This window comes from Megascapheus bottae, chromosome 11 (genome assembly GCF_031878675.1).
Source record: "Megascapheus bottae isolate mThoBot1 chromosome 11, mThoBot2.hap1, whole genome shotgun sequence".
NCBI lineage: Eukaryota > Metazoa > Chordata > Mammalia > Rodentia > Geomyidae > Megascapheus > Megascapheus bottae.
The window spans coordinates 8,065,778-8,091,575 of record NC_143519.1 but is presented as its reverse complement, the minus strand read 5'-3'; the positions used below and the strand labels follow the sequence as shown (position 1 = coordinate 8,091,575).

At 40.2% G+C, this 25,798-nt stretch overlaps 1 protein-coding gene across 3 annotated transcripts in view; it reads right to left on the bottom strand.

The window, feature by feature from the left end:
- The window catches only part of Nalcn (sodium leak channel, non-selective), a 198,647-nt gene that overhangs the window by 7,471 nt on the left and 165,378 nt on the right, over positions 1–25,798 (bottom strand). For all 3 annotated transcript variants that reach the window (XM_090341914.1, XM_090341916.1, XM_090341915.1), the window contains 13 exons: positions 23,383–23,489; positions 17,614–17,734; positions 17,430–17,528; positions 11,868–11,961; positions 11,251–11,357; positions 10,701–10,775; positions 9,901–10,020; positions 7,387–7,455; positions 6,120–6,268; positions 5,075–5,168; positions 4,083–4,215; positions 3,149–3,264; positions 932–1,089 (listed from right to left, as the gene is read on the bottom strand). In XM_090341914.1, coding sequence (XP_090198040.1) covers positions 932–1,089; positions 3,149–3,264; positions 4,083–4,215; positions 5,075–5,168; positions 6,120–6,268; positions 7,387–7,455; positions 9,901–10,020; positions 10,701–10,775; positions 11,251–11,357; positions 11,868–11,961; positions 17,430–17,528; positions 17,614–17,734; positions 23,383–23,489 — 1,442 coding nt within the window. The remainder of the gene's footprint in view (positions 1–931; positions 1,090–3,148; positions 3,265–4,082; positions 4,216–5,074; positions 5,169–6,119; positions 6,269–7,386; positions 7,456–9,900; positions 10,021–10,700; positions 10,776–11,250; positions 11,358–11,867; positions 11,962–17,429; positions 17,529–17,613; positions 17,735–23,382; positions 23,490–25,798) is intronic.

Sequence of the window (25,798 nt, the reverse complement as noted above, 5' to 3'; positions counted from 1 at the left end):
ACATTAGCAAAAAGGAAAGAAAGAAAGAAATGAAGGAAGGAAAGAAGGAAGGAAGGAAGAGAGAGGGAGAGAAGGAAATATAGAGAAAGGGAGAGTGAGAGAGGGAGAGGGAGAGGGAGAGAAACGGGGGAGGGAGAGAGAGGAGGAGAGAGAGAGAAAGAGAGAGAGAGAGAGAGAGAGAGAGAGAGAGAGAGGAAGAAGAAGAAGAAGAAGAAGAAGAAGAAGAAGAAGAAGAAGAAGAAGAAGAAGAAGAAGAAAGAAACCCACCCAGAAGCTAGAGGAACACCTGGATCAATTTCTTCCAGAAGGAAGTGACCCATGCATTGGTCTTACACTTTCTGCCTCCAGAAACACAGATGATCATGTTCTTTCATTGGTGGTGCTCTGTGACAGCAGCCCTAGGAAACTAACACAGGAGCTTCTCAGGGAGAATACAAGGTAGGGCTGGCATGGCTTGACTCTTCGTCGTGGTGTCTGGGTTCTCATTCAGTGTCTGGAAAATGTGGTGTTCTGTGCAATGGGGAGTTACTGGCGGGGCAGGCTGGAAACATTCTTGGCAATCCCATCCGAGGGACAAGATCTAGACTTCAGTCCCATCTTGGCCCTGGAGCCCTGGTACAGTGTGCAGGCACGTAACTGCTGCATCCCAACACGGAAAGAGTTCTCCCAGGCCCTTGCTACTTCTGCTCTTGTAGGTTATCCGGCCACTGGATCTCAACCCTGCCCTTCCAGTCACTGACAATTATGAAGGGACAGTGAGAAAGTCCACTTCTTGCTTGGAAAGTGACCTGGATTCATAGCCATAGCAATATAGCCACCCAGAGTTGGACCATACTTTTTCATTATTATCACAGGCCTCTGAGGACAATGGCTGCAGTTCCTGGATTCCGTCCCAGCTCTGTGAGGCTGGGAAGTTCAAGCTGCCTCCTACCTCAGGACGTCATGGAAAGTGACGTCGCCCCCATTGTGTAGCCTCTCCATCTCGTAGCACATGTGCTTAAACAGGAGCTTGTCCTTGTCAAGGTCCACCTCCAGTCGCCCACGCAGCAGCCTCAGCAGGAACTTCACTCGAAAGGTGGGGATCACACCCTGGGGTGGGGAGGGCAACAAGTGGTCAGCCATCTGGAGGCCCACAGCCTCCCCTGGGTCTCTACAAAGAGGAAAAGCAGAAGACCAAACAGAATGGAAAACAGCAACTACTCAAAACCAAGCAGTAGAACCAGAACCATGTGGGCAAAACGTAGCTGGCCTCCTTGGTGGCTGTGCAGAATGATATGCAAACAGGAGCACAAGCTGAAACACTGAACAGTGAATTTCTGCTCCTCTGGGTCTGTGAGATGTCGCCCTACCACAGCATAGGGCACCAGCAAGGGTGAAAAGCTCGACCTTGGCTCCCTCGTGGGCCGATACTTTAGGCTTAGGCTCAGTGGCCCATTTCCCTCTACACACAGAGAAATGGGTACAAAATGATAGGGAATACACACACACACACACACACACACACACACACACACACACACACACACGCACACACACCAGATACTGGGAATTTCTTTGTATGTATTATAAAGTTGTTCCATTGAATGCAAATTCTTTTTCAGATCTTCCCCATTCATAAGACAGCAAGGCTGTCAGCTCTGCCATTTTCCTAGGTCAAAAGTCATATGGGTTCCTTTACATGCTATCATGGAGATGGAACTGGACTTGGTTGACATGAAAGAGGCCAGGTTCCCTGCACTCAGGTCACAGATTCAGAATACAGTCCTAAAAGAGTGGAGCACAGATGTGGGGACCACTGGGGCCTATGCTCAACTTGAGAGGTCTTGGTTCCTCATGGCACATTTACCAACTCTTCTTGAAATTATTATGACCTTCCCCAGATCTTCCCATAGCTGATCTCTTCATTTGTTTTTAGGTGAGAGGAGAAATTGCACATCCTCTGGCAGGCTGTTGTAACTGTCCCTGCTGAAGTGTCTGCCTCGATGCCAGCCATTTTCCTTCTTCAGAGTGCTCATCCCTTCCTAAAATAATACAGGCTGAGGATTCTTTACTGGAACGCTCAGGACCAAATGTGCTTTGGAATCCTTTTTTTCTGAGTTTGAATACTTACATATATTTTTAGATATCTTGAGGATGAGATTCAAGGCTAAACATGGAATTCATTTGTGTTTCAGATACATCTTACACATCTAGTTTGCAATTCATTTTATACAACAGTTTTAGTGCATTTGTGTTTTGGTTGAAACCCTCTACACGAAGTCAGGTGTGGAACTGTCCACTCTTGGTATCATGTGGGCACTCAAAATGTGCCATTTAGGATTTGGGGTTTAGGGATGTTTACTCTGGACGATTACTGCTAATATTTATTTCTCCGTTTACTCTTTGTTTTCATCTATTTCAATGTAACCTCTGTGAACACAGAAAAGTTATTGGTCACTAATCTACCTCTGAATGGAACTGTGTCTAACAGGTTTTTTTTTGGTGGGGGGGTGAAAAAACAAAGACAGGGGAGGAGGAAGGTGGAGAAGGAGGATAAAGAGAAGATAAAGGAAGATATAGACAAAGGAGAAAGTTAGGATGGGTAGAGGAAGAAGATAAGGAGGAGAAGATGAAGGAGAAAGAATGAAACAAAGGACGCAGAGGGAGGAGGTGGAGGGAGGATGAAGTGCAATTAGACTAATTCTAGGAAATCTTAAATTTCATAGTTAGTACATTCTCATGGTAACTCAGAAATGGTGCAAAATAACCACTTCCAGATACCACTCGTGGTTAGTCTGCATAGATGCTTGATTTGGATTGATGGCAAATTATATAACATGCTGTCCCTTTGATAGTCACAATTTGTTTTACCTCTTCTGAGCCTAAGGCAATTCCTTCAAACTACTGACCTTTTCCTTGTAGGCTTCCTACAAGGCTGAAGGATATGTATGGTTGGCAATGGCATGAGGAGGAAATAATCTCTCCTGCTCTCCTACTTGGCTGAATTGGTAGTAATAATGTTTTTGGAATTCCACAGTGGCCATTCCAAATTCAACACATATCAATTGTCAACAGGCGCAGTTAACCCCATGCAGTGCATTAGTAGATATCAAAACATTAGTAGATGTCTATCTGGGGTGCAGTGCAACACCATAACCAGTTTTCCTACCTCTCTTTTATCATCCACCATGTTCCAGATGATCTGAAAGTGGCGAAGATCATTATAGCTTAAAAGCTGGTCCTCCTCCGTGGAATAAAACAATGAGAAATTCTCCACAATTATGGCTTAAAAACAAATTCAGAAGTTAGGCATCCAGGCTCGCCTTGCCATTTTCTTTTAGAAAAGGTAAAACATCTATTGTAACTCATAGACTTCATCATCCACAGTATAAAACCAAATGTTGAAGGTGCTTTTAGCATGGCTTCCCCGTCAGCAGGCTCTCACGTGCATGAAGGTATTCATGTATGCTCTGTGTATGGCCATCCGTACCAGCTGGCTCAATGCAGAGTTGAGAGTCCCTGAGTGGGTACTAGAGGCCACAATGGGCTTCTGAGTGGGTATTAGAGGCCATGTGGGGTCCTGGGTGGGTATTAGAGGCCACAATGGGGTTCTGGGTGGGTATTAGAGGCCATGTGGGGTCCTGGGTGGGTATTAGAGGCCACAATGGGCTTCTGGGTGGGTATTAGAGGCCATGTGGGGTCCTGGGTGGGTATTAGAGGCCACAATGGGCTTCTGGGTGGGTATTAGAGGCCATGTGGCGTTCTGGGTAGCCTCAGTGATGGGTGAACGTGCATGTCTTTCCAAAAGAAAAAGTGACATTGCTAAGTTATAAAGGTCGACAACCCCAACACTTGTTCAACTCAGCCCCGGGGAAGAGCTCTTCTGAAATTAATGATCATGCTGAATAGTACAACTCTTGAAATTGTAATCAACTGTCATTTACATGCGTATGCAGCTTCAGGACTAAGAGGTGACAATTTATCATTAATGCCAAGAAACAGCCTCCCCAAGCAATCCAGGATAATTACTTGAAAATTGTACATAATTATCTAAGTACCTGAGTGTAAAGAGATGAGAAAAGTATTCTGTGAACATCACTTACCTACAAGCAGGTTCAGCATGATGTAGGCAATGATGACATAAAATGAGCAGAAGTACATGAGCGCGCCAGCATAATTCCCACAGTCTGTGGCCCAGTACGTAAATTCATCGGGAGTACAGAACGGTGGCTGAACCTGTCAGGTAGTGGGGTGGGAGGGAGCAGGGGGAGAGGACAGAGGAATACTAATATCAACACCATGTAGAGAGTGAACGTATCCTTAACCACGTAGAACATAATTAACTTTCAAATTATATTGGAAAACTCACATGCATTGGCCACATCATCTGTAGCAAAAATAATAAAAAGAAAGTTTCCTTTCTGCTATACGTTTAGTATTACTGATTCCCAAGTTTACTGCCCTGGTTGGAAGCACAATGAAAATGAACTGTTTTCTTCCACTTGATAATCATTCTGCCCTCTCCATAAATCCCAAGAGGTAAGTAGCTGCTGGAACCAAACTATAAAGGCTAACTTAAAAAAAAAAAGTGTATGTGTGGTGTGTTGGTGGTGGAGTGTGTGTGTGAGTGTGTTGGTATTGGGGCTTGAATTTAGTAGGTGCTTTCTGTCCCTTAGCTTTGGTCTTGTTTTGTTTTGCTCAAGGCTCTGCATTACTAATTAAGCTACAGTTCCATTTCTAGGATTTTACTTGTCTTATGGACATTCTTGCCTAAGCTGGTTTCTAGCCATGATCCTCAGATCTCAGCCTCATAACTACTTCAATTTAAACACAGGAGCTACAAGGGCTTAGCTAAGAAAACATTTTTTTTCTGACTATACATGCAATAAGTTCACACGCAAATTCTATAGTCCTAGTCCTGGGGTACCACTATAGAACATTAAGGAACAGCACAAGATCCAGGTTATCCAAAGTCTTCCCATTATTTAGAGGCCAAATAATGACAAGGATACTTCAGTGGCTGTTGTTTTGTTCTCGCAAAATATTTCATATTGAGTGTAAGTTGAAATACAGATAGTGAACAGGAGATATTCACCATGCAATCATGCATAATCTTGTTCCAGTCTTCACCTGTGACAATTCGGAACAGTACTGTAATAGCTTTGCCAGCTGAAGAAAAATTTGCATGTCTAGTTTAGGGGAAATAAAAAAGAATGTGATTAATAAGATTTGACATGACACAGTATGTTTTGTCAAAACCCAAATAGATAGATTCTAATGCAAAGTCTGCTTCCAAAGGTTGGAACTTTTCATTTGCTAGCCAGTTCTACTTTCCTAGAACTCTAATTGCCCAATGAGACAGCCAATTTATTGCCATCAGCCACTAATAGTGGCTCCTCCTTTCACTTAGACTGTTGCACATATTAACAAGAGTAATTATAGGAATGTTTAGTCTACAAAGCACATTTGTCTATACTCAGTTGTGTTGGTACTCCTCAGAAATATCACAAGAGGCTTTCATACAATTTACGATAATACTCGAAAAATACTTTTCACATGTAAAGACTACTTGGGGGAGAGTTTCTACCTAACTGTATTTTACCAGAAAAGAAATCCTTAGCATTTTATCCATTTAAAAATTCTACCAGGGGCCGGGAGTTTGGCCTAGTGGTTGAGTGTTTGCCTAGCAAGCACGAAATCCCGGGTTCGATTCTTCGGTACCACATACATAGAAAAAAGCCAGAAATGGTGCTGAGGCTCAAGTGGTAGAGTTCTAGTCTTGAGAAAATCCAAGGACAGTGCTCATGCCTTGAGCTTAAGCCCAGGACTGGCAAAAAAATATTCTACCATTTTTTGGGAAATACATGCATGGAAATAGTGGTACACTGAGGAGTGGTTATGTCTGAAGGCTGCTAGAATTATGTAGTTTTTTTGTTTTCTATTATTTCTGAATTTTCTATGGTTTCTAAGGTAAATATGCATGATGTTTACAACTGGAAAAATAACATTTAAAATTTGGGTATTTTATTTTCTGACCAATGACTCTCTTTCCTGACACTTCTGTCTTTAAGAGTTTTGTTCATGATTTGATTACTAAATTATTTGTTTGTAAAAATCAACAGACATCTGAATACACCAACCTGTTAATGTTCTCTCCATATTTCACAGTGCCAAATAAAACCACTCCAGCAAAAGCATAGCATAGCAGCAAGAGGAACATTCCAACTATGATAAAGAAGCTTTTGTACATGCTAACCACCACAGTCAGGAGGAGCATCTTTAGAGTGACCTGGAGACAAAGAGGATGGAGGAGAGACAGGGAGGAAGAGATACAGGAGGGAAGGGTCTTTACAACAAGCTGGTTAAGAGCCGGGTAGTGAACAGCTTGGCTTGAGGGATTCTCCAAGATTATCACGTGAAAGTTTCTTCCCCTTAGGCATTAAGTGTAAACATTCAAAACCCACCAGGTGTTGCGAAATATTACTCATACCTCAAACTGTTCTGTCTCTCCAGCCAAATTAATTAAAAGAACACCTCTAATCTCCTTTGCCTTACATTTTCTCTTTTCTTGCTTTCCAATTCTTTACTTGCAGATTCCCATTTTTTTTTTTAAATTTAAAGCAAGTAAACTCTTTCCCATAGACTTTTACAAAACAAACAGAAATGATGGCACAGAACTAAAGAATACTCAAATATATATAGATTATGTGTACTTATGGAATACATATATGATGAAAATGTGCCAATAGCCACAAAACAGTATTTCTACAAAATGAAAAAACAGATAAAATATTAATATGTGCATATATATTAATGAAGGAAAATCAACTAGAATCGTGGACTCATATAACTCAGCTATTTTTTCTTTGCCATAAAATTACTGAACATAATTTCAGGCACATTAAGGAAAATCATTTTTTGTTTTCATGACACATATGCTATGCTTTATTTTATTTATTTATTTTTATTTTTTTGCCAGTCCTGGACTTGAGCTCAGGGCTTGAGCACTGTCCTTGGACTTTCTCAAGGCTAGAGCTCTAGGTCTACCACTTGAGCCTCAGCACCACTTCCAGCTTTTTTCTATGTATGTGGTACCAAGGAATCGAACCTGGGTCTTCGTGAATGCTAGGCAAGTACTTTAACCTCTAGGCCAAACTCCCGGCCCTCATGCTATGCTTTATACATGATGGAATTTACTCAGCAAATAGGAAGACTAAACATAAAGGATAAGAAGCATATCACAAGACAATTAAGTGACTGAGTTAGTCTGATATTGATTAATCTTGACATATGATATCTAGTAATTTGTTGATCACAGCCCTGAACGGGGTAGCTTAATATACTTGGCAATCACCCATGATTCAAAGTATATGTGACCTTCCATAAAGTCCTACACAAAATACTTACATGCTTTCCACAGATGGAGAAAAACCTAAAGACAATCACACATGCACCCATCATGTAGGTATATGCATTCTGAAATTTAAACAGAAGACAGCCTCTCAGAAGTTGCACAAAATATCCTGTTACAGTTTCATTTTTCATTTTAATTCTTCTGTGAAGTATATTGAATATTACTTTTAATAAAATGTGAAAAATCTAAGGAATTTACCTTTAAAAAAGGACCGAAAAGGTCACTGCCAAAATTCATGAATAAATATTAGCTATAAAATCAAATCTCAAATGAAACTTTGGGTTTTGCACTGTTGAGCTGAATTCTGAATTCTGAAACTTATTTTACACAGAGCAGTGGCTGGCTCCTTTGAGGACAGAGTGTGGAACATAGCATGACCACACTCTGACAGGAAGCTAAGAGAGGTAGGAAATCAAGTTGTTCTGGCAAGGAAAAAGGCTGGTGCTGGAGGAATACCGAAGGCCTACTTTTCTTCTCTGAAGACCAGCCACATGCTTGTGTTCAAGGTGGTTTCAGGGAGGATGGCCTGCTCAAGAACACGGCCAGCTCTTTCTTCAAGCATGTGATTTCAACAAGAGATGACTCTGTACATTATGATTAAGAAGGCTTCCTCTGAGAATCGGTGATGCCACCGGCTGCCACTGAAATAACAACTTTGACATTCAGCTAGTGCCAAAGCATGGTGTTTCGCCAGGAGGCTGCTTCGCCAAATGACAGCAGTCACAGATGGGTCCCCGCGAAGGGGGTCCAGCGAGATCTGCCGTGAGGTACAAGGACAGGAATGTGCATACAGAGCATCCTTGGACGGGAGACAGGGACTGTGCCTTCCTCCCAGCAGTCCACTTGCAAAATATGGCAGGGAAGGATCACTCATCCAACGCCAGAGGTTCTTGGGGAAAGAACAAAGGCAGTCAAGTAGAACAAGCAGCCCGGCCTTGGTGGCTTGGATGCTCCTCTCTGGAGATATGGGCATGAGAAAGCCTGCTCTATTCGTTCACTTGGATGGAGTAGCTTTTAGCTATAAATTAGTCTAGGGAAGGAAAATACACATGGGCTCAGTGGTCTCTTCTTTCCATGTTAACTCAGAGTCTGTGGTAGATATGTCTGTCCTTTATGTTCTTGAAGTCATGACAAAAACCAGCCCCCCCATCTACCAGGCCCGCTTCTTCTATCATGGGAGGTAGCTGCCTGAAACCTTCTCCCCACACCACACAAATGGAACCAAATTACTTCCCCTCCCTCAGAGGTGCCTTCCAGGGACTTAGATGGCACTGTTCGCCCAACTCCTACATGTTGTCACGGAAACCTGGTGAACGGAGGGTGTCCTCCCCACCACACCATCCTCCTCCCTGTGTTATAAGCAGGTGGGTCATGTCCATTTAGTTTTTAAAGCCAAGGGAGTGACTCTCGTTGTTTTTGCTCATCACCTTCTTCTCAGTTCTAGCACAGTGCGGTACATATCCAAACCATGGATGATTCAAGAAAATGACCTGAGAGCTCAAATAATCCCTCTGACTAAAGGCAATAATCGGTTTAGGAAGGACACAATGTGTTCAGCATCACAGCAATGTCACAGAAAGCCTCTTCTGATAGGTCAGTGGTTTCTCTGTGTTATAGGTCTTTCGCAGAATACTTCTAATATAAACGGATATTGGAATGTGGAGGAAAATGGATGCTTTCACTGCTGATGAAACTGAAAATAAAGTTTTGTTTTTAAATATGGGTTGTTATTGTCTTTAAAGCTTGTGAAAACTATACATACACAGCCTCTGTAAGGCCTGTAAGGACAAGGTGTGTTACAACATTGCATCTTCCCGCTTGGGGTAGATGGCAAAGAATCACCAAGCACAATTATTTGATCAAGTCTGGAAAATGGAGGAAAGGAGATTGGGATTTTTTAAAGCCATAGTGCTTTGAAATGTGGCCAACCTAAAAAAGAATATGGTGAAAGTGTAAAGCCCACATTCAAAGATTTCATAACCCCCCCCCGAAACAGAGACAATATAAAATCTAATATGTAATACATTCCTACATGTTGAAATGATGGTAATAGTTACCATCACCTGTTTATTTAAAGTTAAAGCCACCCCATAGACAACTTTAAATGACATCTGTGGCCACATTTTAGTCTCATGGGACAACACTATCCTAGCTTATAGTCAAGTCCATTTGTAGCTGTAGATTTCGAGCTAGACTAGATAGAAGTAAAGGAAAGTTAGGCCAGCTAGTGAAAACAGAGGCCTAGAGAAAGCAAAGGTCTACACATTCTAGTCCATGTTTTACCTAATGGGAGGGAGTGGGTATAAAACACACATATACACATGTGTGAGTCCTAGTGTGTATGAGAGGGGGCAAGCATGTGGAAGGACCAGTCATGATCGAAGCTAGGCTGCAGGAAAGAGAACGTAGCACCAAAGATCCACTGACTTGGAATGAAACAGTACCAGTACTAGGGCTGAACTAAGTATGACATGGCCAGCTAAACCAAAGTTCCACAAGGCACCCACCAAGAGAGCAAAGTGAAGCACCACCCACACGACGCCAAGCGACGTCACCAGCAGGTCATATCGGTTCCTTCTGCTTTGCCAGAAGCCAGCAGGTGACATAGCTATGATCTTCATAGTAACCTGAATAAAGAATAAAGAGACCAAAGGCAGGGTGGAACACATATTTATATCTATTAATTTGAATGAAGCATACTATATATTTAAGGATATAATAAATACAAAAGGAGAGTTACCCTCAAGATATATAGTATTATTTATAAGCTCACTAGGCTACAAATCTATATTCTTCATGCTCTCCTCTTTGTATTTTATGTCTAGTTCTGATAGCAGGACATTTTCCTTACATAAGTAAAACAATAACACATGAAAAACAACCATAGATTTTGGTTAACACCAGGCAGTTTAGGGTTAAATGAGAATCTACTTGGATCTCCAAGAAGATTGCACTGCAAAGTGATGTACTACACAGAGCTTATACTAAAAGTTCTTGGCTGCACCAACTGTCTGCTTTATCACTGTGTTCTAATTCCAATCCCTGGACTACAGGAGCGTGTGTGGCTTGCTCTAAATATCTGAACTCACATAAGTAGGCGGGCCAAAGTTCAGACACAACCATCTACAGGAATGCTCAGTTGGCAGAACTGCCTAAAGAGGAATTAGTTCTTCCCCTACCTTCCTCTCCAGGTCTTCAAAGGCAATGGAATACAGAGATAAAGGCAAAAAGCCATCAAAAGGGGGGCACTGATGTATTTTAAAACTGTGTGCATCCTCTCCCCAGGGCCCACCAATTGGTTACTCACCTCTAAAACAAAGATGAAGGTGAAAACAACTGACATGGTGGCCAAAGGGACTGTCACAGGGTCCTCGACATCCCACTGTAACCGAAGAACACACGAGCCATTGGACAGACACAGGCCTTCCCACTCTGCTGCCCATTTTAATGTAACTGTGAACTGACGTGTGTGTGTGTGTGTGTGTGTGTGTGTGTGTGTGTGTGTGTGTGGCCAGTGCTGGGGCTTGTACTTAACAGCCACACACTCTGACTTGGATTTCTCAAGCCTGGTGCCCTACCACTTGAGTCACAGCTCCATTTCTGATTATTTTCGTGGTTAATGACAGAGAAGAGTCTCATGGACTAACTTGCTCTGGCTGACTTCGAATCAGCATCTTCTATAACTCAGCCTCTTGAGTAGCAAGGATTTAGGAAGTCAGGCACAAGCCACTGGTGCCTGGTGAATCTCTTCACTTAAGGATGGAGATGCAAATGGCTATAACAGATTGCAAGATGCCAGAATGTTCCAGGAAACAGACAATCCCATCTCAGAGTCTCAGGCAAAATGAAGCAAGTACCTTGACAGAGAGCAACACGGACTGGGCCAGGACAAGCAGCGCAATGGTCCTCTTAAAAAAAGGATGCTGGGTGATGTCATACATCTTAGCTCTAAAACCGTCATTATCTGGAAAAGAAAGGGTCAGGAAAGGGCAGTTTAGACATGGATCACCTTTACTCCTTTGTCTCATTTTCCTTCAGTGCTTAGCTCAAGACCGGTGAGGTGTCCCCACCCCAGCTCAATCCCTTGTGAAGCATTCTACAGGAACAGCTGGCTCCAAGTATTTAAAACAGCAGTGCATCACACTGCCCACATTGGAAGGAAAAGCACAGCACTCAATTACTGTCAGTTTAATACATGTCACTCATATTTTTAAAAGGCAAGCACAGATTTATTTTATTTAAAAATTCAGTTTTCCCCCACTACGGTGTATTTTGAGTGTGTTGAAGTGCAGCCTTTGGACGGCTGATTTAACAGTCTCAGGAAGAGATCTGCAGTTTGCAGCCTGTTTCTCTATTAACTTATGCACAACCTCCTAGTAGCCTCACAGTGATTATTTTAATTTAAATGTGAGGCACCAGGGGGAATTGTGCACACTACTGGCCAACATGAATAAAATCAGCATATCTTTGATACCCGGGCGAGGTGGGAGATGAAGAGGCTGTGCGATCTTCAGTCTACTCTTGAGGTCTTCCCATCTTCTCTGATCTACGGTCAGCAGAGCTGTCCCCTTGACAAAGAAAGAAAGCAGCAAAAGGCAAAGAACATTGCACATGACAGGGCTAAGGGAAGAGCTTGCAAGAAAGATATTCTGCAAGCCCCAGGATGTCTAGAGACACATGGTCTGAATTGTCAATCAGTCTCGAGAGGCTCTCCCAACAGGTTGGACAAATGTCTCCGAGTAAACAAGCACCTTCCATTTGTATCTGGGAACATGCATAATAGTCAAAGGTGGGAAGTTTTCTACCTGATTACATTTTCAAAAAAAGATATTAATAATGGTTACTTTCATTTCATAGCAGCAAAATTATAGCTTGTCAATGCCAATGCTTCTAGTGAAGGAGATTACTTTTTCCTTTAAAAATACATTCTAATATGTGCAATTGCAAAACTATTTTTAAGAGGTATGAAGTCATGGAATTTGCCTCTTTAAGAAATTAGTGCTGTGATAATTTGCTAAATGGAATCAGACATTCTGTATTATAAAATAGAGCACTTGATAAAAATGCACATAAATTATATTACATTGTATTGCACTGAATTACATGTTATTATATTGTGTCATAAAGGCAGAAGTATAATTTAAGAAATTGAAAGAGAAAAGACCCAAAGTCATTTCCACTCTCCCCACTCTCCTTTCCCTTCTCTAGAGCTGATGGGAGCCCTTCCAGGTGCTCTGGTTTTCCTTGGTCTTCAGAAGTTTGTGCTTATATAACAACTAAGTACACAAGAAATAGTCTGTGTTTATGCATGCAGCTTGTCTTTATTCTCATTGGCGTATTCTTCTCCTACGACAAGAGTCATAGACTCAATTTGTTCATTTAATTTGCTCACATAGAGGGGTCCACTGCACTAATATATGACAAATCATTCATTGTCTATTTATGACTACAATAAATGCTGCAAGATGCATAAGTACTGTCAGGCTACCAACATCAATGACTGGGGGAGGGGCGGGTTCTCCATTAAAAATATCTGGGAAAAGCCTAGCACTGGTAGCTTATTATCTATGATCTGAGCTACTTGGGAAGCTTAAATTGAAGGATCATGGTTCAAAGCCAGCTTAGGCAAAACAATCCACAAGACTCCATCTCTACTTTATCATTCAAAAACTGGACTGGAAGCATGGCTCAAGTGGTAGAGCACCAACAGTGAGCAAGAAAGCTGAAGTACAGTGTAAAGCACAATGTTCCAGCCATGGTACTGATACACTCAAAATTCTTTAGAAGAAATATTGATAGTACTTAGGAATGTAAACATCTTTATGTCTACCAGATGCTTCTAAGTTGCTATCTGAAGAATAATAATCAAAAAAGAAAATTTCCCACCAATAATTTCTAATTTTCTTATTTCCTTCTATTCTGACCAATATTTGCTGTTATTGACCCTGGTGATTTGGCCATCTCGATGGTATGAAATGTGGCTATAACTCATTTGTTACGACTGAGACGAAGCATTTTATGTGTATAAATGGTATCTCCTTTATCATCCTCTGTGAATTGTATATTCATAGTCTTTGCACATTTTTGTATTTTGATATTTGTAATGCTCTGTGGAAATTCTTTATATATTATGAATTCTATAATCCATCTATTCTATATCTGCATATGCAATGAATTTTTGTCAGCTATGTGAGCTGTGTGCATAGTATCCAATCTTAGCTTATAGTTTCTTGATTCTTGTCACCAAAACATTTAAAAAATGTGTTTTAACTCATATCTTCTCTATAGATCTTACTTTATGGCTGATGTTCACAAACACAACTACTCGAAGATCTAAAACAAAGGCTTATATGGGTTCAAATGGCTGACATTATTTTTGTTGGAAACTCAGTTCAGTTTCTTCCATTGAGACAGCTGATGGTCTCACCCTCCACAGAACTGCTGTGCTGTCTTTGTGCTCACACATGTGAGCGTTCTGGGCTGTCTGTTTAACACTTCACCCTGAGCCAACTCCAACACTGCTGTAATCACTCTCATTTGCTTACTTTCCTTTCTATATTTTTTGTCCTTGTTCAACCTTATTGGAAACTTTTTACTCCATTTTCTTAAAAGAATCAGCTTTTGTTTTCCTTGAACTTTTTAGGAAGCATAGACATTTACTCTCTTTTTAAAGTATAATTTTCTGCCTTGAATGTTTTTACTTTTCTTACTTTCTTCCATTTGATTGTGCTAGTCTGATGATCATTTGTTGATTGGATTTGTTTTTTCTTTAACTTTAAAGTGAAGACTTTCTCTTAAATTAACTGTTCATTTATAGTTGGTATTATTATTATTATTATTAGTTTTGTCGGTCTTAGGGCTTGAACTGCGGGCCTGGGCACTGTCCCTTAGCTTTTCAGCTCTAGGCTACCACCCTACTCTTTGAGCCACAACTCTACTTCCGGTTTTCTAGAGGTTAATTGGAGATTAGAGCCTCACAGTCTTTAGTGCCTGGGGTAGCTTTGAACCTTGATCCTCAGATCTCAGCTTCCTGAGTAGTTAGGATTACAGGCATGAGCCACTGTACCCTGCTTTATAGTTGATTTTTTTTAAAACAATAACCTCTAAAGGTGTTACGATGTTTCATTATAAATTATTTCTACTTTAATTCAAATTATTTAGAACACTGTCTTAATGTTTATAAGTTATAAAGATTTTTCTGTTTTCTGTTATGGTCAGAAACTGTTCTGTATATTTATTCATTATTTGAGGCTTATTGCTTTATGGAGTTTCAGAAAATTCATTTTCTACTTGAAAATAATGTATGTTTTCAAACATTTGGAATCATGATTCTTTTTTATTTCCATTTGAAAAAATTACTTCACTGTGTCAGATTTCTTGTATACTATTTTTGTCAGATTTAGGAATTTCTTAGAGAACTAAGTTAACATATTTCACTCTGATTCTGGATTTGATAGATTCTTTTTATAACTTTGGTTTTGTGTAATTTGACTATCTTCCTAGTGAATTCACAATACTAATATCAGGAAAAATCAGAGCAAATTCCATTATTAGTAATAAGTGGTATAATCAGCAAATGTCAAAGAGCTAATCACAAATGGCAAATAAATACTAATTTTCTAGGCGCAATAAACTTCAAAATTATTCCTTTATTTTGGAAAGGCATCAAAAGAATAATTAAAAAGGAGTTATCATTTTTACCTAAAAATCTCTGAATGTTTATTGTTGCCAAACTAAGTATAATAATCAAGCATTATCATATTGTAGGGAAGCCAGAAAAAATTCATCTAGTTGTCTTGGAGTTCTATAAAGAGGGTTCTATTTTCTAAGGAAGATCTAAAAACACTGCCTCCCAAACTTGCCATATTTCCTATCTCTCTCCTTGGAAGTCAACTCACACACCCTGGGTGTGACACCATCACCTGTGTTCTGTGAAGGCAGAAATTCCTGCCAATAACAGTGTCTGCCACTTCCTATGTGTTGAAATAAATGTCTCCAAAGGCTGACTGGTAGGTGACTAAACGCTGACAAAGAGCTCATGTGAAACCATCTAAAACCTTGCAGATGAAGTCTTTACTAAAAGATTCACACAACTTAGACACCTTTATCTTTATTTTCATTCTAATAGAGTTTGTAACATTTGGCAAGATGCTGTCTAATTTCCTGTTTTCTCTCAACCTTGGTTTGGGCTGCCTCTTACACTCCAAGACTGGCTGGGCCTCTTGGCCCTCTTTCAGAATGTAGGAACTGGACTTCCTTGGTAATGCACAGAGCAGCCATGAATTATACATTGTTTCCAGCTATTGAGCAACTTCTAGTGAACCATTTATGCTGCTGACTTTTGAGTTACCACTGGATCCAGTTCTCCAGAAATCAGGAGCATAGGGTTCAGTATGGTATTCTAAGTCTGCAGAAGAGACTAAGCTGTCTTGTTAATTGGCCGATAAGCTTTTGCTCACATTCTGGAATTGCCAGTGTCTGCTCCCTTCCATGGCTCAAAGGCATGTAAAAAGACCTCCCTCCCTCTTTTTGGTTGGCATTCAACTGAAAACACTGTAGGGCTTACAGAAACTCATTTATGAACATGTTAGGGAGTAAAATAGAGGGGCCATGCAACACGATTGCTACCCTTCTTTCTAACTCTACTATTCCATGTTTCTGTGGGTCACAGAGTATAGGGGCCCCAAGGGGGGATTTTAAACAGTACTGTTTGAAAGCCTGAATGAAGTGCCACACTCATTAGCCACATATCAAAGGTGTCCATTGACTGAGTAAGTGGTACCCCACACATTGAGCCTGGGAACAGTGAATGAGTGAGTCCCTCACGTAGCTGAACAAGCCAAAGAGCTCTGATGTGGCCTCATGGGAATCCGCCATGGCATGAATAACACTGAACAGCAGGCTGCTTCACTGGCAACTCTAGCTCTGTGGTCGAGGTTTTTATACTCTGCCATTTGAAGAATCACAGACCCCGCAGTCAGAGACCAAGTCAGAATTTTGACCTCATTTCTTTTTACTCCTTACAAGCCACAAATTATTGCTTAATAGAATTAGTAGAAACGGATGTAAAATCTTAGTATACAGTAAGTGCTCAAAACCAGTACGTATTTCAATTGTTATGATTCCACTGGCAGAACTTATCAGCTGGGTCCAGCACAAGCCACTTCCCAAGAAATGTTAATAGAAAGTTCTTTTATAAATTCACTCTTGTTTGGCTTTGTTTTGTTTTTTGGGGCTCTCCTAAGGCTTGAACCCAGGGTCTAGGTATAGTCCCTTAGCTTTTTTTTGCTCAAGCCGGGTGCTCTATCACTTGAGCCACATCTCCATTTCTCTCAACTTTTTTTTTAGTAGAGATAAGAGTCTTCTGGAATTTTCTGGCTACACTAGCTTCAAATCATTATCCTTAGATCTCAGTCTCCTGAATAGCTAAGAATACTGACCAGAGCGACTGGTGTCTGGCCCTAAATTCACTATTTTTTTTTGATAGGAAACAATGTTTCTGTTTTCCCATTTGTGAAGTTGGTACCAATTGCTGGAGCTGTTACAAACTCAATATTCAGCCCAGGTTCATGGAGTATGTAAAGTTTATATGAAATTAGAAAATCTTTCTATTCTATGAGTTAGGATTTGAACTTTTTCATGCCATCTCCTTCTCCCACCACAATTCCGAGTTAACCTATTGAGTTCCAAAAGGGGTCTGCAATTTACACAGTGTGAAAGTAATATCACCTGAGATCAGTGCATCTCTTTTGGCTAGTGTGTATTAGTGACTTGTTGCACATCCTTCCAGTGTGAACAAGAGGAGACACACTTCTCAGGTATCAGGGAATTAATTATATACTGTTATCCAAAGGGTAAATGTAGCAAGAGAAATGGACTTCTAAATAATGGGCCTGAAAGGCATCAGTAAGGTCACTTGTAAAATAGAGATACAGATTATTTATGCCTGTCACAGTCTAGCTTAACCAAACTTTATGTTTTATGTGGAAATTAGAAATCCTCACCCATTCGGTTGGATTAAATCAAGAATTCTTACCTTGTTTTCATTGAAATTAGCAATAACTACTCCAACAAAAAGGGTCAGTCCAATCATGCAACCCAAGAATACAAACACATGAATATAGATTCCATGGATCTGCATAAAGGAAACATGTGATTATTCATCAAAGTCAACAAAAGGCACTTTGCCAGTGTTCAACAGGTGATCTGTGTGTACTCACCGGCCCCACACGATGAATAATTACGTCCCTCACTTCCACCCAGCCTTTCAAAGACAGAACTTCAAACAATGCCAGCATAGCACTGCCCACATTATCAAAATTAAAGTTCCGGGGGTTAGCCCTGCAAGTCAGAAAGAAGGACACTGTGTGACATTTTAATGGAAGCCCATAGTGTGGGTGCAGGCTTTCTTCCGTCTTTGGGAAGGTTGAGCTATGTGACTTTGCTGAATCTTCGCGGGATATTAACAGGTTAGAATTTATTGCTGCTTTCACTAGTAAATGATGAGTATTCTTACGTTTTTCTCAGTTCTGGGGCATGAACTCAGGGTCATGAGCTTCTGCTTGTCCTTTCACTCTAGGATAGCAACTCTTACCATTTGAGCCACACTCCTGCTTCCAACTTTTTGCTGGCTAATTGGAGACAGTAGTCTCTTGGAGTTTTCTGCTTGGGCTGGCTTAGAATCTTAACTTGCTTGCATTCTCAGCTTCCTGAGTAGTTAGGATTACACCTGTGGCTTTAATAGAAAGTAAAAGGCTCCACAACTCTAGGTCCCACTCAAAAGTCCTATAATCCTACTGCTTTGTCTTGGTGACACCAAGGACTGGAAAGACACTACATATTTGCATACTGAATTTGAGTTCTAAACCCTTGGCAGCATGAGTTATAATTCCCTGTGTGTTATAGAAAGCACACTGAGAGCACACTTTGGTTGGTTTATTTCACTTTGTGAGGTCATAAACACTGTGGATGAAAGCAGCGATGGATTAAGAAAACCCTGAGATGCAAGAGGAGCTCACTGCAGGTTTGTTTCCAAGCAATCCTCTCCTAGTGGGATTCTTTCATTCTGTCTCATGAATATGGAATATTCGCAGTGCACCCTTCTTACAATGCCAATGCATGGTTTATTGTCTACACCTGCAGTGTATTCCTGAGTGCTAACATATTTTGGCTCCATCATTGGCAGGAAGGGATACCATTTCTTTCAGAAAAATTATCTGTAAGTAATTGTAAAGAGGGCTTTCAGTTCAACATGTCAATTTGTGAATACAACACGTTGTGATCATTCCTTGATTTTTCTGTCCATTTATACTTCCTTTCTTTCCAATTATACCATTTATTATTTCTTCTTTATCTTCATTAATTGATGTGTATCTTTGCTACCCCCTTTTGTAATAGAAGGAATCTGCATTGTCTATTTTTTCCTCTTTATTAAAGATTACATTAAATAATCAAAATGTCTAGACATTCAAGCACTGGAAAAGCAAGGATTACCTCCATCTTTCCTGAAATGGATGAAGATTTGATTTCTGAGTAGAGGAATAGAGTAGAACTACTAGATCCCATCTATCTTACATTTTAAACATCTTTCCCAGCTAATTTCTTTATCAAAGTTAAACCTTCATGAAAGGCAATACTCAGAGAAACCTGGTTCAGTATTTTACAATATTTTTATAGTTTTTCAACTATAGAGACAATGAGATTCATCTATATACATTTTATAAAAAGTGCTAAAATATTTGGAAATCTAGTAAGGAAATATACAATTGAAACTGACTTGCTCATAAGGGTTTAAGGCTGACTGGAAGAAACATTTCCTATATAGTATAAAAGTTCTCAGGACTTCAGATTTTTGGAATTCTGATTTGTATTTTTATGTATAATACAAATATATTGTTTGGTAGTTTTCCAACAATCCATCTTCAGGTAAGATTTCAATCAAAGTTAGTATCTTCAACAGTAGAGAGCAGTTTAAGGATTATATGTGTGCCACACTCTGCTTTACCAAGGACAATTTTAACCAAGTAACAAGTTCTCATACGCATCTATATTCCTTATATAGAAGTAATTTTTAGTCAGATTTGCAATGGAAGCTACTTTCTTTTGCATATACTTGAAAAGTTAGAATATGTTAAAAGTATTTTTAGGTTAAGCCAAGAAAAACAAAATATAGTATCATAGACTTACATAGTCCAAAGAATATATTATGTTAAAAAAAACCCAAGACTTTTATATATCTATATCTATAGAAGAAATTTGTCTGTCCTTTGCTTATGCTAGTATAATTCAGTAGCCTGAAAATTTCCTGATGGCAATTGAGGACTTTAATATTTCCCAAGTTTCATAGGTAGTAATCATTTTACATCATGCTCTTACTTGTATTGGAAGGCTGTTTAAATATCTTTTCTCCAAGTTAGCTTTAAAATGATCATAATCACATTTTTTGACCTCAAAATGTGTCAGGATTTTGGTTTCCAATGGGAATTCCAAGTCCTCCAAATCACAATAAAGGAGCCACTCCTCCTCTGAGGAAGCTGGAAAACCATGACCCAGGATGCCCTGGGTGCGAAAATGCACAGAATGGCTGTGTCCAAAATGGCATCCTATTTACATAGTTCATCCACCCAACTCAAACAAGTCAGAGACTTTGTTACCTCTTAGAATGCACATCCTTTTACCTTGAACTTTACCTCCTTCCATCCCACCTATCATGACTTCTTTCCATTCCACCAATTCCTAGGTGTTATCTTTTAAAAGTTAGCCAAAGTGTCATCTTCTCTAGCTCTCCTGCGTAGTCCCTTGGTACTTTGGGTTAGGGGACTCTCCTGTGTTCAGTGCACTGCACTTTCACCTTCTGTAGGAAACAGATATTCCACAAAACTAAGGAATCTAAGTCTGAGGAAACATTTCCCTACTCCTCCTTACATAGATCTATGCCCAGACCCTAATTATCCATATTATTTGAACGTGAGAGACCCCACAAAATCTTATGTCCTCTATTCTAGAATGTAACTTACTATTACCGGAAGATGAACTTTGAGCAAGCTAGTCGTGATTTAGGCGTTTCTTTCTGTGGCATCAGAGCCTTTAGATTATTATAGACAATCCGTTGTAATTTTATTTAACTTGTGGATTTTTGTCCCTAACAAATCCAAAGTATACTTTCGACTTGTTAGGGACAAAATCCACGAGTTACTCATGGATGAATTGTGACAAGCATTCGCACCAGCCTGGTGGATAGTAAGCCCTCAAATACATTCATCACAAAATCCAAACTTTGTTTTTTCTCTCAAGCATGCCATTTTCCTATATCCCAGTTCTCTGTTTAAAATAAGACACAATATTTATAACGTGCAATATGTTTAATCCTTTTTATCAAGGTGATTTTTAGCTCATCAAATCAGAGTGACTCAGAAGAAAATGAATTTATTCATTTGAAGAGAAAATATAGAAACCAGAATGAATCCTGAATTAGGTAGCGCATATTTGTGTGCCCATTATAAATTCCAAATCATTTCCCTAGGTGTATTCCTGAATATAAGTTACTCTTTTAATCATAATTTACCCAATATAAAATTTCAGCTTCTAACTCATTAGATTACTAAAGATAAAAACTGTAAAAAGCAGGCAAGCCTCCAGTTGGCATTTATTACACTGAAGATTGTTACTTTACTATTCGGCAGGCCATAATACCCTAGACAAAGGAACAAAAACATCTGTGTTGTTGCTTAAGGGATGGACCTCTCTTTGCTCCTGCTTTTAAAATGCCACTGAACTTGAAGCTGCTAGTAATATTTTACATACAACAGAGTGTTTCGATTAATCTGATTTTACAATCACATGTTCCTGGTTTTATAAGATAGGGTGAGTGGCAGTCACACTGTATACCTGGGACAAGTTTGTTTATCTGCAACACTGTCTTCCAGGGAGTTCCCTTCTGACATCCTGGGAAGGCCCTGAGCCTTGTGGTCACTTTCAGCCATAAGAGTCGTCAAGATCAGAAGCCTCCCTTGGAGGTTGTTGTTCTCAATTACCAAGTCCCCAGCCCACCCCTTCTTTTGTTGAGCTCATACTCCAGGCTACTGTACCCCAGGGCCGGCTAGCAGATATTAAGTCAGAGCTTGCCGAAATGATTTCAACTAGTCAATCCCAAGTCAGTTTGTTCTGCTTCTGTTCCTTTCCATGTAAGCCACAATACAGGCTTCTGCTTTGGTTTTCTTCTCTCCCTTTGGTGACTAGCTTGTTTTTTTTTTTTCCTTCACGGTTCTTCACTGTGTGGCATGTCACCTCCTCTTGAAATGGTGGGTTATAAACTACACTTCCAAAGGCAGTCGTTGCCTGATCGGTTGGCCTTGTATACCCCACATTCCCATCACTCCCTAGTGTTTTAAAACAAGAGTGCCTCATTCCACCGTTCCTGCTGTGAGCAGGCAGTCTTTGGGTGAGTTCTCACTCTTGCTTTCTGAAACGCACCAGTGGCCTTTTGTCAGGGACGTCCACCCTCTCAGTACTTCGTCCTTTGCAGCAGAGTTCTATCCAAGGACGCTCAGGCCAGGTGGCTCTAGGCATGGCTCTCCTGGGAGACAGAATAACCGCTCTGCTAGGTGGTGAAGAACAGCTTTCGTAATGGCAGAGCCTATCTTCTGGGCTTGCCAAGGTGTGCTGTTATTCAGTGGGCCTCCTGTGGGATCTCACTAGGCCAGGACAGTCAGCCTCTCAACCTCTCTCCACAACCAGGGAGTGGAAAGTGCCGGCGGCGTTCTCACTCACTTCCAGGCTATAGCTATCCTTGGCTAGTTTCCTGTTGCTTAAGCATAGTGGATGGTGGGATAACATTTTCTGCTGAATTGGTCCACTTTAGGATGTAACGACATTTTAGTTCTGATGGGCCTAAGCTTTTAGGCTTTATACCAAATCCTCTAAACAGCAGGGGAAAGGTTCTATTGGGTTTCCTGATATAAGTAAGTTATTTATGTTCTAATGAAATTTCATTGCACAAAAGCAAGCTTTTATGCTTCTTTCATTGTTATTTTAATGAAAATCAGACTGCTTTCCTAGGCATGGTAGAATGAAGATGCCCTTGGGAATTATAATCCTCTTTATCCAAGCTCAAGCTATACATCCAGTATTAATCTTTTCCCACACTTGTTAGGTATTGCTTTTTTTTAAAGCCAATATGCACCAGACTTGCTTACAAAAGTATATTTCTTGTTAAAGGAAATGGCAAACAAGTGACAATGAATTCTAGGCTAGAGCTAGAAAAATGCTGTTTCCTTTTTGAAAGTTTTGATGTTTAGACGAGAATGTAAGTGGTAACAAAGGGGGTTTCTGTGGTTTACTCCTTTTTCTTGAGTGGTGAGAAAAAAGTAATTGAAAAGACAAATGAAGTTAGTAGACTGTTCAATTCATCAACTAAGCAGAGATTCCATTTAAAGTCATTAATAAAATAGATGAGAGAAAAGGTGCTGGGTACTTCTACTTTTCATTGAAATGCTTTGAAAACTCATTTTTGAGGAAAGTGTACTTGAAGAGAGGAGGAGATATAAACATTTGTGTGACTGATAATTCCCCTCCAGTCTTTCAATCATGGAAATCCATCAATGTAAGTGGGCTTTAAACTTGAAATGGCTTAATAATTTAGTGTCCTCTGCAACAGTTCTAAGGATAAAATTTAGACTAGCTTTGATGTGCTACCTTTAAATCTTTGCTTTGAAAACCTCATTAATTTTAAAGCTATTTGATTTATATATATTTATATTACTAGAAAAATACTACTTAGTATTTCATTAGTTTTGCAAAGCCACCTGGAAATCACTGGACAGTTGTTTTCTTATGGAGCTTATCTTTGTACTCTTACAACCCGCTGTTTTTACCATGTGCTATTTAAAATACTTTTGACAAATCTAACATGATTATTTCAGTTTCACACCATATCATATTGATTGAAACACTTGAATGGACAAGTATAGTATTTTTCAGAATAGGCTTACCAAACACGGGGTACCCAAAATCCAGGTTTTTTTTCTCCAGGTCTTAATTTTAAATTTAAGTTCTTGGATACACTTACATTAATCCTGAATATGCCATTACAATCTTCCTATAGGAGGAGGAAACAAAGGAGTTAGAAATCAAGTCAGAAAGTGAAGTCACAAAAGATAGAAACATGTTTCTTATTTCAAATAACAAAGGACTTTATCTAAGAGTGATGACAGTTATCTCACAAACAGTAACAGAGACTGGAGTCTGGCAGGTGGAAGCTGGTCCTAAGAATAATAGTAAGTAAGCAAAGGACCTAAATACATATTTCTCCAAGGGTGATACACAAAGGGCCAATAATCGCGTGCAACGGATCAATGTATAAACAGTTTCCTAAACAGAAAAATCAATCCAGAGGGATGAAGTGATGCATCTACTATAGGATTCTGATCTGGACTCATGTTCTGAAGCCTGTGTTATTCTCTGCATTGCTTGTCTCTTCACAGAACTCTGTGCATGGCTGGTGTCTTCACTCATTCTCTGCTTGGAGGGCCTTTCCTCCCCGAGTCATCTCCTTTAGCTTCCCCAAGGCCTTCTTAGCACTGTACCCCAAGTGGAAGTTCAACTTTCACCATGGGACCAGATGGCACATGGTTTCCACTTCTCATTTGTTCCTTTAACTGACACTGTATATTTTGTTTCTCTGAACATAAACCCATATTCTGACTGGCCAGGAAGGATGGTAAGACAGAAACAGCAACCAACTCCTTTTCCCAGTCCTCTCTTCATTTTATTTGGCCAGGTGCTTCTGATATAATAGGTATTTTGTAACTATGTGTGAGAAGGTATCATCAGAGATTATTTACAAAGTTTCAGGTTCTCTGTCTCTCATTTCAGAGGATTCTTGGATTGACATGATAACATGCCTTTCCAACCTGAAAGCATGGCTCAGTTAGTCAAGTCTTGCTGCCTCCATACATGAGCTGTGTGATCCAAATGGAGGTGACTGCATCCTCCTTCCTCCCTTGGGTTTGTCTAGTCTATCTATGGGCAGAAAGTCAGAGGTAGAATATTGATCCCATTCATCCATGCGGTGCTCTTGGCCTTACTCTCTTTCATGGGGGTTAGAAAAGATTTCAGGATTTTTTGGTGCTTCTCACCAAGAGACAGCACGCGTGGTGCCTGTGTGTTTGTTCATCTACTGCGCGATCAGCAAGGCACGCAGAGCTGGCCTGAGTGTATCATTTACAGTCACGATGCTCTCAGGCCATTATTGCAAAGCTGAGTCACCCAGGATTCCTCACAGGCGTCAACTTGAAATGTTGTTATTATCTTTCTGACTTCTGTTCAGTGTGAGTCTAAAATAACTCTTCTTCCTTACATAAGCCCGGGGACAAATGCCCCAGTCCTTTATTATTTCCCTCATTTGCTAAGTTGGTACTTCATGACCTTCATACTGTGTTGCTTGTTGTGTCTTCTTAGGACTCTGGAAGTTTCTGGAATGCCTCTCTCTATCCGGCATTTCCTGAGATCCTTGTTTTAATTTGCAATGCATCATGGCTGGACAAGGCAATTATTTGTATTATATAATACTGAGGGAATTAATGCTTTTTATAATATAAATTCTATTAGCTGTATTCATTAGAATGATTTCATGCAAGGTTCAGCACCAGGCCTCTCAGAGACACGTATTTAAATGGAATTAAGGCATTATCTTATTTGAATAGGAGAGTTCATATAGTAGCTGTATTTGATTTACTTCACTGTAATTTAGAACATAATCCCAAGAGAATGGGACACTGGATGGCAGAGCAAGTTGAGCTGAGCTAAGTATAAATCAAACGTTACCTTTTTTTTTTTTTGTCAGTCCTGGGCTTGGGCTCAGGGCCTGAGCACTGTCCTTGGACTTTCTCAAGCCTAGCACTCTACCACTTGAGCCTCAGCACCACTTCCGGCTTTTTGCTATGTATGTGGTACTGAGGAACTGAACCTGGGTCTTTGTGCATGCTAGGCAAGCACTTTACCACTAGGCCAAACTCCCAGCCCAAATGTTACCTTTTTTATCTGCAGAGAACATCACAGCACATTCTTCCCAGCCCCTCCCCCATCCCTCCAGCATTGCGAGTCTATCCTTTTTCTAGTAGAACAGGTTGAAGGCACCCATGTCTCTTGTAGATTTAGCCCACAGTCCTTCATAAAATTCTTATCTGTCAGTTGAATGGACCGAGGACACAGTTAAAGTTGACTGCAGTGTACAGAAGAATCTAAATCCCTGAGTGGTCTTTTGGAAAACTGGTCAGCATATACAAGTTACAATACAACTATGTCATGGTGTTAGGTTACTGAAATGTGGGGTAGCTACAGCAGCTACCATCTCATTATCAAGACAAAAGAAACTAAGATATTAGGAAGTTTGAATCCTTGCTGGCT